The 11,586-nt window shown below is 47.2% G+C and overlaps 2 protein-coding genes across 2 annotated transcripts; one reads left to right on the plus strand and one right to left on the minus strand.

Annotated features, from left to right (window-relative positions):
* Positions 1-290: 290 nt before the first annotated feature.
* Positions 291-2,662, minus strand: LOC117193169 (mediator of RNA polymerase II transcription subunit 24-like). Its single transcript, XM_033397903.1, has 3 exons — positions 2,426-2,662; positions 677-763; positions 291-614 (listed from the first exon to the last, which is right to left on the minus strand). The coding sequence occupies exons 1-3, from the start codon at positions 2,513-2,515 to the stop codon at positions 414-416; spliced, it is 378 nt and encodes a 125-aa protein (XP_033253794.1). The 5' UTR covers positions 2,516-2,662; the 3' UTR covers positions 291-413.
* On the plus strand, positions 865-2,426 carry LOC117193168 (chaperone protein DnaJ-like). The gene is made up of 2 exons (XM_033397901.1): positions 865-1,493; positions 1,560-2,426. The coding sequence occupies exons 1-2, from the start codon at positions 953-955 to the stop codon at positions 2,291-2,293; spliced, it is 1,275 nt and encodes a 424-aa protein (XP_033253792.1). The 5' UTR covers positions 865-952; the 3' UTR covers positions 2,294-2,426.
* Positions 2,663-11,586: the final 8,924 nt, after the last annotated feature.

An 11,586-nucleotide genomic window follows, 5' to 3' on the forward strand; every position in this document is an offset into this window, starting at 1 on the left:
CATTTATTTCCTTATTTAAAACAGGTTTATTATAAATTATAAACATTATGCAAAAGCCGTCGGTTCTCGACTTTTTTGTTTTTTATAACTAAAACAATGATGTATATAAATATAAAATATAAGAAAAAATATATATATACTTAAATAAATTTGCATAAATATATATATTTCTTTCTATAAATAGAGGATATGCCTTAAGAATGTTCATATATGTAACTACATATATGTATGTATATACGTAAATACATACATACATATGTACTTAAAGTCGCCGCTCAAATTGGCTCCCGATTGAAGATCGGTACCCATGGAACACCACGAGGAGGCCATTATATATTAAATGGGGTCAAAAATTAATCTGACCTTTGAGTCGACTTGATATGACTTAATTTCAAGACTTTTAAGTAATTAAGTCACATCCATGTTCCCCGCCTAAAATTAAATCTGTTAGATATATGTACATACATATGTATGTATGTATGTACTAGAAACTCCAGCAGCGATGTGATGCAGTAGATACGCTCCAGTTTATCATATCTGGCTATGCAGCGGAGCACTGCGGCATGCGAGACGAGGTGGGCACACAACGAGTGCTTCAGGTAGTTGAGTACCAGCTGAGAGGACAAAATTCATAATGGTTTAAGTTAAGGTCAAATATCAAGGAGGTAACACTCACTGGATTGGCTGTGGAGCCAATCAGCGCCTGCTGCATGAGGCAATCGGCCAAATTGTACACATCTCCACTGACGCCTCGGGGCAGCACCTGAAAATCGGAGGCACAATATTTATTAAATTATAAAACATCTATCTATGCCTTTCCTGTCAAGGCTTCATGGGATTCCGGCCGAATCTCCAAACCAATCAGTGCTATCCTAACTATTGTAAAACTGACATCGTAAAAAAATCAAGTCAGCTTATTTCTGGTCTATTTATTCTGAATTTTGGCAAGAATATGTCCCGCTTAAGTCTCTTGAGCAACCGCGCGCTTCTGCTAAGACGAACCACATTGGCCAGACTATACATAGGCCGCTGTCCCCTGAAAGCTGAGAGAGGGTACGCCGCGTACCAATTTAAACAACCCAAGACATTTTACTATCCAGATCGTAAACAAGAAGCGGAACGTAAGAGAGGCGTTACCACTGAACAAGCGCAACGTCAGCTCGAAGATGGCGGCAAGCCAAAGGACTTTTACTACAAGGTCCTAGGCGTCGGCAAGTACGCTACCAGCAAGGAAATACGCAACGCCTACTTGATGCTAGCCAAGCGCTATCATCCCGACAAAATGGGCTCGGGGAGGTCCCTGAAACACTTTCAGGAGATCTCCAATGCCTATCATATTCTGACAGATGAAAACAAAAGGCTGGAGTACGATCAACTGGGGGGTGTCAAGGACGAGAAGGCGTTCCTCGAGCAAGCAACTGTGAATCCGACGATCTTGGGGCAAAAGCTGGACGAGGCTAAGAAACTTCAGGCGGAGACAGACGCAAACGATGGTGAGCTGTCGTGTCAATGTGTCCTTGCAACCCCTAGATTAAATAGTAGTCTCCCCTCCCGTATAGAAATCAATAATCTGAAGCAGCTGAATGGCAAGAGCTTTGAATTGAGTCTCCGCTTCGAAGAAGCCGCCAATGGGTGCAAGAAGCGCGTGGACATACGCTACCTGCGGAAGTGTGGCAAGTGCGGCGGCAAGTCGCAGTTGATGACGCATCGTGATGTCGGGAAGGAGCCATGCCGACGCTGCAATGGCGCAGGCAAGGTGACCAGGCGGACGGTGACCTTTACGGCCGAAAAGACATGTGAACACTGTAAAGGAAAGGGATTCATCAACCGCCGCGACTGCGAGCCGTGTGGCAACCGCGGTTTCATAGCATCCGGTGTCGAGGTGCTGGTTAAGGTACCGCCTGGATCTAAGGACGGCGATGTTATCACCATCCAAAACCCGAATACCCAAGAACGTGTTAATTATCGCCTGGTGGTCGAACGCAGCGACTACTTTCGCCGATATGGCCTTGATGTCCATAGTGACAAGCTGATAACTATATCGCAAGCCATTTTAGGCGGAAGGTTCACTGTTCGCGGCCTTCACGAGCCTGTGGAAATACGCGTTGACCCAGGAACGCAGACAAATAGTGAGATAATAATCAAGAGCAAGGGCATACGCTGCGAGAATGGAGTGGGCAACCACGTAGTAACTTTGAAAGTTTTCATACCTACAAAACTTTCAATGAAGCAGCGTCTTCTGATCCTGAGTTTAGCCCAGGCAGAAGATCCCATTTTCGAGCCCAAAACCTAAAAAACAAATAGCATAGCGCTTCAAAACTAATCTTGTTAAATTTTCTGTTAAATTACTCTGTCAATTACTCTGTTAAATAATGTTTAAATTAAGTATGCATTTCAAACGACAAACTATTTGATTGTTGCTTGCCTTCTTTATGTTGATGCCCCATTGAGAGTCCGACCAGCGTTCTCGCCACGCCACATAGATGAGCTGAAGGATTTTGTTGTTCTCCTTCATATCCCTCGCTCAAACTCCACTCTCCTTCCGTGATGCAGTTACTTCTTTATTTTAAATTTTTAAGTAACTAAATTTTGTTACTTTTCAGTTGTTTTCTTTTTTTTAGAGCACCGCACCGTAGTAGTGCTGCCAGATTTTGAGAGTCCCCATAAGCTAGATTGAAGAAAAAAATAAGCTAGAACAAGCTAAAAATTGGGTCCGCTCCCGCGGGACTGCCGCTAGGCATTACTTCGCGGTGCGGGCTGTGGGGTCATCCTTCTGGCTTAGTTTGTCCGGCTTCGCTCCAGCCTGCGCAGCTCCTTGATCACGCTTGCTGCCATGTAGGCGACCGCGTTTCAAGATTGCTCATCGGCTAGCATCTGGTCGGTGAGGGTGTCCACACTCACTTCTGCAAGCGTCTCCCCTAGCCTCGTTCGTTCTTGCGAGAAGCGGGGGCATACAAAGAAGACGTGCTCTGCATCCTCGTCCACTCCAGGCCCGCAGCAGCTGCAATACGGGTCGTCAGCATGCCTAAAGCGATGCAGGTACTGCTTGAAGCAGCCATGCCCCGTCAGCAGTTGGCCCAAATAATGGACCATTTGGCCGTGCCTTCTTCGCAGCCACAGCGTCGGTATGCGCTTCTGCAGACTCTGCTGTATGTGGAAACCATCATTGCTGGTGCCCACACTGCTGATCCATATAAGATTATGGAGGTGACCACCCCAGCGAGTTGACGGCGTTTCGTACGTCTAGTGTACATACTAGGCAGTACTTTTTGTCGCCTCCAGCCCATCGCGTTCCTGCCATGGCTTCCCTGGCAAGGTTTGTCACCATCTCGATGGCGTCAGTGGTGCTCCTCTGCTTGCGGAACCCGAATTGGAGGTCGGAAAGTCCGCGACGCTCAGCCAGTTCCGCCTCCAGTCGGTTACATACCATCCTCTCGAAAATCTTGCCCATGGTATCCAGCATGCACAGCGGCCGGTATGACGATGGGTCGTTGAGCTCTTTGCCTGGCTTGGGTATCAGAACCAGCCTTTGCCGTTTCCATGCTCGTGGGAATGTCCGCTCCGCTAGGCACTGGGTGTACATTGTGGCGAATGCTTCCGGATGGGCTCTAATTATGCATTTTAGTGCTGCATTAGGGACTCCATCTGGACCTGCCGCTTTCCCGATCTTCAGCTTACCCGTGGCCTCCAGTACTTCTCTGGCAGTGATGATGGTGGTGGTGTCCCTCAGGCTAGCTCCTTCTAGCCTAGCTTCCTCTTGTAAGGGTGGTTGTCCAGGGAATAGGGTGCCGACTATCTTTCTCATATGCACCGGATCCTTGGGCATAGGCTGTCTGTTTAATCTCCCCATGACTAGTTTGTATGCTCCACCAAAAGGTTCCGCATCGGCCGCATCGCAGAGCTCCTTGAAGCATTTGAGTTTGCTGCTTCTGATGGCCTCCTTCAGCTCTTTTCTTTTGGCCTTGAATGCCGCGCCATTTCTGCCAAATTGGGCGGAGCCTCTTGCTCGCTGGTAGGCACGCCGAGCTGCGCAGCACTCCCTCCTGGCCTTGGCAATGTGCTCATTCCACCACGGTACTGGCCGGTGCCTGCTTCCTCCGATCTTTCTTTTTTTCATGGCTGCATCACAGGCCGCTTTGACGGTCCTGTAAACGGCAAGCGCGGATGCTTCAGCATCCCCGGCGGCGCTTAGGTTTTCTGCTGCCGAGAGGAGCGCGGCTCTGCTCAGGCTTTCCTCCTTGTACCCGGCCTGGAGCGCCCGCTGTATCCTTGTTGTGTTCCTGGGTGCAAAGGTTTCCGTCATTACGGCTAAGTGGTCACTATGGGTGTAAGCACTCAGCACTTGCCACTTCGCGTGGCGTGCGAGCTCTGGGCTTGCAAAGGTGAGGTCTATAATAGACTCCCGCCCTGCTTTGCTGAACGTTGGTGTGGTTCCTGTGTTGAGGAGACAGACGTTCAGGCTTGCAAACTCGTCCAGGAGCGATGTCCCACGGGGTGTGTTCTTGGCGCTGCCCCAAGTCGTGGCCCAGGCGTTAAAGTCGCCCGCTATCAGGACCAGCGATTTGCCTCGTGCGTCGTTAGCGATGTTGCTGATGATCGCCTCATACTCCTGCTGCGTGAACCTCGGTGCTATGTAGCAGCTGTAGACAAAAGTGCCGCTGTGCTTAGCTCTCACATATCCCACTCTGGATGCTCTGTGGGTAAGCTGGACTGGTTGTGGGCCACAGCTCCAGATTGCTGCTCCTCCGTCTGAGCTTTGCTGCCAGACTCCTTCGTGTTTTTTGCCGTACGGCTCGCTGAGTAGCGCTATGTCGATCTTCTGCTCCAGGACTGTTTGCGCCAACAGATCCTGAGCAGCTCGGCAGTGGTTTAGGTTGAGCTGCAGGAGCTTAACCATCAACCAGTTTTGCTAGTGCCTTCTTATACTCAGGGCAGCTGCGACTGAGGGCCGAGTGGGCTGCTGAGCGGACGTCTCCTGGCTTGCCAGCGCATAGTATGCACATTGGTGGGTTGTTGCACTGGTTGTGCTTGTGCCCCTCCCCACCACATTTGTAGCATGCATTGCTTGACACAGGCCGCTTGGATCTGCACCTGGCTGCAGTGTGTCCATAGGCCATGCACTTGAAGCAGCGGGTTGGCGCAATCCGTTGCCGCACGCGGCAGACAACCCAGCCGATTCGAACTTTTCCGAGCTCCAGGAGCTTCTTTGCGAGTGCGGGCTGAAGGTTCAGCGTAGCTACCTGCGTTGCGCCATATGCTTTCCGCATGTACGGCACTGCTCCTTGTGTTAAGTCGCCGTCGATCGCTGCAGCTATGGCCTCACATACCTCGTCGCCTGTCGTGAGCTCGTCTATGTTGAGTACCTCAACCGCGACTGTCTCCTGCATGGCCTTCACGGCTGCCTTGTCCCCAAGCGCTGCCTGGATGGCCATATGCAGCTCCTGGGTGGCGGGGTCTGAGGATTGTTGCATCCTTAGAAGCAGCTCGCCCGAGGCTGTCTTCCTGATGCCCTGAACCTTGTTTTTGAGGCTCTGGAGTGTTGGTGCTGCCTTCACCAGTTTGAGGATGTCGGCGTATGATGCCTCCTCGGTGCATTTGACCAGCACTGCGTCTGGTCGGCCTGTCTGCTTGCGTTTCGCACGACTGCCTCTCACCTCACTCCACTTCTGTGTAGGGTTGGTGTCTTCCGCCTTGCCGCACTGCATCTTGGTTTCCTCTTGTCGAGTGGCGTCAGCTTGGTGTCCTTGCCTGGGCCTTCCGCGCGCGCTCTTCTCCTCAGTTCGGGGTGTTGCCTCGCTCTTGTGGGCTCCTGATGCCGTTTGCGTCGCCTTAGTCGCACTGGGCTTGGTCATCCTGGGTAGGGGGCCAGTTGGGCCTGCAGTGTGATCATGGCACTGGCATCCTCCTGGCGCTGCCCTTTTATCCTCTGGCGCCTGCAGATGGGATTTGACTTCCACTTGCAACTCCTTCATGCGTGCTACCATCTTCTTGATGGCCATGTTGATCGACCTCTGCCCCTTCTCGTTCATCTGGTAGAGTAGGTCGTCCAGGATTGCGCCAATCTCGTCTATGTCCTGTAAGCAGTTCCTGCTTCGCTTGGGGGGGTTTTTCTCCCGCTACTCGATGGTGTAGGGGGGTCCCTCGGCCTCTTCAGAGTATCAGTGCCCTTGCCGCCGTCCTGCGTAGCCCCACTGGCAAAGCTGTGCAACGAGCTCTGCTTCGTTGGCGGTGCTAAAGCTGCTTGTGGCGGTGTTCGGGCCACCTTTGAGGCTTTTTGGAAAGCCATTGCTCCTTGGCTTGTAGCGAATTTTGCTTCGTCGGCCAAGTGTGCCACCGGCGAAGCAGGATTCGGGGAACATCTCTCAGGGCCTCCAGGGTCCGCGCCCCGGCCACGGGATTCCTCCACGCGTGTGAATTTGGGATGGAACTTATGCGTAGGTGTGTGTGCGGTTTGCAAGTGATCCCGCCTTGGAGTTAGGCAGTACCTTCCCTCAGGTGCGGTCGCTGACAGAAGCTAGCTGCTGTGGGCGCAGTTATCTTCCGCAGCGGGCTCTGTCGAGGGCTGGATGCTTTGGCACCTAGTGCCCCTTCACCGCACTGCAGTCGATCAGCTGGTTAGTGGCCTGCACTATCCAGCCCTGGTACCCCAGTCGATCAGCTGCGAGGCCTGGAGTGAAGAAGAAGAACGGGAGAACAGGCCCAAAGGAGAGAAAGGATGAAAAAAGGTGGGAATCTCCAAGTGACGAGTGAAAAGCGCCGTCCAAAGCACTCACGGTGGGCCCCAGCGCCCCTGCCCCGTGACCGTGGAAGTGCAACGCGCAGCCCGGATCAGAAGCCAGTCGGGGTGAGACTCGATCCTCCCAGGTGAGCACGCGGTGTCAGGAAGAGCTTGAGCTAATTTCGGGTATATTTTTTTTTTTTTTTTTTTTTTTTTTTTTTTTTGGCAGTTGGGCAGCAGCAAGGTGGAGGCGTCAGTATTTTTAGTCTATTTGATACAGGTAGCCCTGTAAGTTTTATTCATAAGTCTTTGATACCGAAGTCGGCTATAGTTGAAGCCTATAATGAAGTTAGGAAATACTATGGACTAGGAGGACAACCAATTCCCATATGGGGAAAATTTAAGTGCCATATTGAATTTTTTGTTTTTTTTTTTTTTTTTTTTTTTTTCCATGGTGTATCCGAGTCCAAATGCTGGATATTAGCGAAGCGGCTGCTAGGCGGATCGGCGAAGGCGTACATCGACCATGTGGCGCCTTTGACTTGGACATTGGACATTTACATTGGAAAGCGACTGGAGGCACGGAAAATTGCAAATAATGAAAGCGCATTGCAATATTTCGTCGCAATGTGCAGCATAGCGTCGCAAGCAGACATGGCCACGAGCGATGTGGTCAAATTCATCGTAGAGGGACTGCAGGACAAGACGGGCATGGCAGCATCCATGCTATATTGCAGCACACTCAACGAGTTGCGTGACAAGATGGTCACCTATGATAAGGTCAGAAGAGTTCCTGGCGTCGTAGCAATTCGTAGCGTAGGTATGACAAAGGGAAAACTAAATGTGAGTATGGCAGTTGGGCAGCAGCAAGGTGGTGGCGCAATGCGTTGCTACAACTGTCGGCAATTTGGGCACGTTATGAAGGAATGCAGTCAGCCAAAGAGACCGGATGGGGCATGTTTTAACTGTTGGAGTACCAGCCACCTATATTCGCAGTGCCCGAAACGAAAGATGGCCACTAGGGTAGCTGCAGTTAAAGATGAGGAGCGACCAGGAGAAAAAAACAACGACGATTTAGCGGCTGTCCAGTTAATCACTTTATGACTTCCGTTTGGTGAACAAAGAGGCGTCAGTATTTTTAGTCTATTTGATACAGGTAGCCCTGTAAGTTTTATTCATAAGTCTTTGATACCGAAGTCGGCTATAGTTGAAGCCTATAATGAAGTTAGGAAATACTATGGACTAGGAGGACAACCAATTCCCATATGGGGAAAATTTAAGTGCCATATTGAATTTTGCACAAAGAAATATATCGTTTTATTAAACATCGTAGATGATAACATGCTGCCTTTGCCGGTATTGTTGGGACGCGATGCCCTTAAAGTTATTGAAGTAAAATTAGTTCATAAGAAAAATATCAATGCGAAGCAACACACATCATTAAGTTCGTTAAAGCAAAAAGCTATTAGTTTAACCTGCGCGTCTTTATTCACCGAACGTAAAAATAATATTAACATAAGACTATATGATAAGTTAGATGGTAATCAATCAGAAAGAAGCGAGCTAATCAAACGTTCTAATCCATTTAAAAATCAGACACAAGAAAACTCAAGGAATGACAAAATGGCCATCGAGAATATGAATCAAGGCGACGAATTCAGTAACTTTTGTGCGTCGGTAGAGATTGATGAAGAGGAACATATTAACGTAGGTTTCGAATTTGGCCTCACTCTTGCAGAAAAGTGTAGGGAAGTTATTAAGACATACTATTTACACAAAGAATTTGACTTTAAAGCACCACCAAAGTATCAGATGCAGATTCGTGTAACAGAAACAACACCATTTCATTGTACTCCGCGTCGTTTATCCTACCATGAGAGAGAGAAAGTAGCTGAAATAGTAGATGATCTGTTAGAAAAGAAAGTAATCCGTCATAGTGAGTCTCCTTATGCTTCCCCGTTGGTCCTAGTAAAAAAAAAATCAGGAGAACTTCGAATGTGTGTCGATTACCGTGGTCTGAACAAACGAATTGTTAAAGATAATTTCCCATTGCCCCTTATTGAGGACTGTCTTGAGTTTTTAGAAAACAAGTGCTGTTTTTCCATTATAGATTTGAAAAGTGGGTATCATCAAATAGGCGTAGAAGAAAAATCAGTTCCGTATACATCGTTTGTGACACCGCAAGGACAGTATGAGTACTTGAGAATGCCCTTTGGGTTAAAAAATGGATCCGCTATTTTTCAGAGATTTATTTCGGAGCTCTTGAGAGACTTTATTAGGAACAAAAGCATTGTAGTGTACATGGATGATATATTAGTAGCGACTAAAACAGTTGAAGAACACATGGATATATTAAAAAGACTATGCATTCGGTTTAGCGAGCAAAATTTAGAGATAAATCTAAAAAAGTGTAGGTTTGTCAATCGAAACATCGATTTCCTGGGGTAAAAAGTTAATCAAAGCGGAATAGTTCCTAGTGATTCCCATATTGAGGCCTTGAAAAAATACCCAGTCCCTCAAAATGTAAAAGCACTGCACTTATGCTTGGGATTCTTTTCGTATTTTCGACGTTTCATGTTGTCATTTGCGACGACAGCTAAGCCCTTGGTGCAGTTGTTAAAAGAAGGTGGTCCGTTTCCCATGAATAGAGAACAGGTGAAGACGTTTGAAACTCTTAAGAATGCGTTGGCAAATCCTCCGGTATTAGCCATTTTTAGCCCAAATAGAGAAACGGATTTACATACAGACGCAAGTTCATACGGTTATGGCGCAATACTGATGCAAAGACAAGATGATGGGAAGATGCACCCTGTGTCCTATTATTCCGGCAAAACAACAGAAAGAGAATCACGTTATCATAGTTTCGAACTAGAGACATTGGCTATAATTTATGCATTGAGGCGTTTTAGAGCATATTTGGAGCATAGGTCCTTCAAAATAATCACGGATTGTAATTCGTTAGTACAGACGTTAACCAGAAAGTCAATTAGTCCTAAGATAGCACGGTGGTCCCTAGAGTTAGAGAACTATGATTACTCCATTATGCACAGACCTGGGGCCAGTATGGCGCACGTTGATGCGCTGAGCAGACAAGATCAAGTGACGAATATGTTAGAGGATGGTTATAGAGTCAAATACGGTTTAGAAAAGTCTAATTTAGAAAAAGATGAGAGTAGAAAGCAATATACAAGGAATAGTGTAAGTAGAGACAACACTGGTAGTGAGCATAGAGGTACCGTAGAGAACCCTGTGATTAAGTGTAGAGAATTAAATATCAATAGAGAGCGTAGTAGTACCGTACAGAACCCTGCGATTGAGTGTGGAGAATCAAGTGCAGTAGGAAGTAGATTGGGAAATAGGTGGAAGTCTGATGATAGAGAGAACCTTGGTGGTGATTGTAGAGATAACATAGAGAATAGTGAATATAGGGAAAAGGATGGATGGAAGATTGAAATTAGAGATTTGAGCCAATGTAGAGGAAGCGTTAACGATGTGGTGGGGGAGTAAAGTACATTAGTAGTAGGAATTCAGATAAAGAGAAAAAATGTGTTGAGGATACAGTAGAGAGGGACAAGTTAGAGTTTCAGGAGGAAAGATTACTAAAATCATTGATAGTTGGGGTAGTAGGTGCAACGCCAGAAGATGTTGATTTGATATTGCAAACAGAACAGATGCGAGACAAGGAAGTAGTTAGGATTCGAAAAATGCGGATGGAATTGAAGTAGATTTTGAAATGATAGATGGTATTGTTTACAAGAGGAGTTGTGAAAACAAACTATGTTTCTATGTACCAATGTGTATGGAAGAGCAGTTGATAAGGCGGTCACACGAAAAACTAGGACATCTGGCCGCAGAGAAGTGCGTGAGTGACCTTTTGAGGACCTACTGGTTTCCGTCAATGAGAAGTAAAGTGGCAAGGTTCATCAGAAACTGTCTACCGTGTATACTACACTCGATGCCTAAAACAATCCATAACAGAACGCTCCATAGTATCCCAAAGTCGTGTGTTCCTTTTCATACCCTACATGTTGATCATTTGGGTCCGTTGCCGAGTATTAGATCTAAGCGAAAACACCTCCTTGTGGTAATAGATGCATTCACTAAGTTTGTCAAATTGTTCCCGGTTAATAGTACCAGCACGCGGGAAGCGAAGGATGCCTTAAGTAAATATTTTGATTTCTATAGTCGCCCTACTAGGATAATATCAGATCGTGGGACCTGTTTCACCTCGTTAGAGTTCTCTAGTTTTCTGCAGGAGAGAGGGATAGAGCACATTAAGGTAGCTACAGGTGCACCGCAGGCGAATGGCCTAGTGGAGCGGGTGAATCGTGTTCTTACTCCTATGTTAGGAAAACTGTCAGAGCCCCTTGAGCAAGCCGATTGGTATAGGTTGATGGGCAAGGTAGAGCACGCCATTAATAACTCCGTTAACAGCAGTACGAAAAAGACACCTAGCACATTGTTATTTGGAATACCCCAGAAAGGACCCGTTGTAGATGAATTAACCGAATACCTAGAGGAGAAGTTAGCGTCAGAACTTAGAGAGTTGGAAACTATAAGAGAAATAGCAAGTGAGAACATACGGTTGTTCTCACCAAAGTATCGAGGACCGTACAGGATCAATAGAGTATTGGATAATGATCGTTATGAGGTTGTCGACATTGAGGACTGTCAGTTGACGCAAATGCCATTCCGAAGTATATTAGAACCAGCAAGGCTTAAACCCTGGGTAGAGTGTAAGGATAAAACCATGGTCTCATGTTGTTAATCGATGAAATAGTATGTTAAGTAAGACAATACCGAATACGAAATGTTTAACCAACTGTATGTCTTAGTGTGTAGATCGTGGGCGATCTGTAGTCAGGTTG

The sequence above is a fragment of the Drosophila miranda genome, assembly GCF_003369915.1.
Source record: "Drosophila miranda strain MSH22 chromosome Y unlocalized genomic scaffold, D.miranda_PacBio2.1 Contig_Y2_pilon, whole genome shotgun sequence".
Taxonomy (NCBI): Eukaryota; Metazoa; Arthropoda; class Insecta; order Diptera; family Drosophilidae; genus Drosophila; species Drosophila miranda.

What these genes read in the sequence shown, in the direction of transcription:
- LOC117193168 (XM_033397901.1), top strand. Translation starts at nt 953, where the DNA reads ATGTCCCGCTTAAGTCTCTTGAGCAACCGCGCGCTTCTGCTAAGACGA. An exon ending in GGAGACAGACGCAAACGATG is followed by an intron (nt 1,494 to 1,559) that starts GTGAGCTGTCGT and finishes CCTCCCGTATAG; the next exon opens with AAATCAATAATCTGAAGCAG.
- LOC117193169 (XM_033397903.1), bottom strand. Translation starts at nt 2,515, where the DNA reads ATGAAGGAGAACAACAAAATCCTTCAGCTCATCTATGTGGCGTGGCGA. An exon ending in GGGGCATCAACATAAAGAAG is followed by an intron (nt 764 to 2,425) that starts GCAAGCAACAAT and finishes TCCGATTTTCAG; the next exon opens with GTGCTGCCCCGAGGCGTCAG. An exon ending in TTGGCTCCACAGCCAATCCA is followed by an intron (nt 615 to 676) that starts GTGAGTGTTACC and finishes TTGTCCTCTCAG; the next exon opens with CTGGTACTCAACTACCTGAA.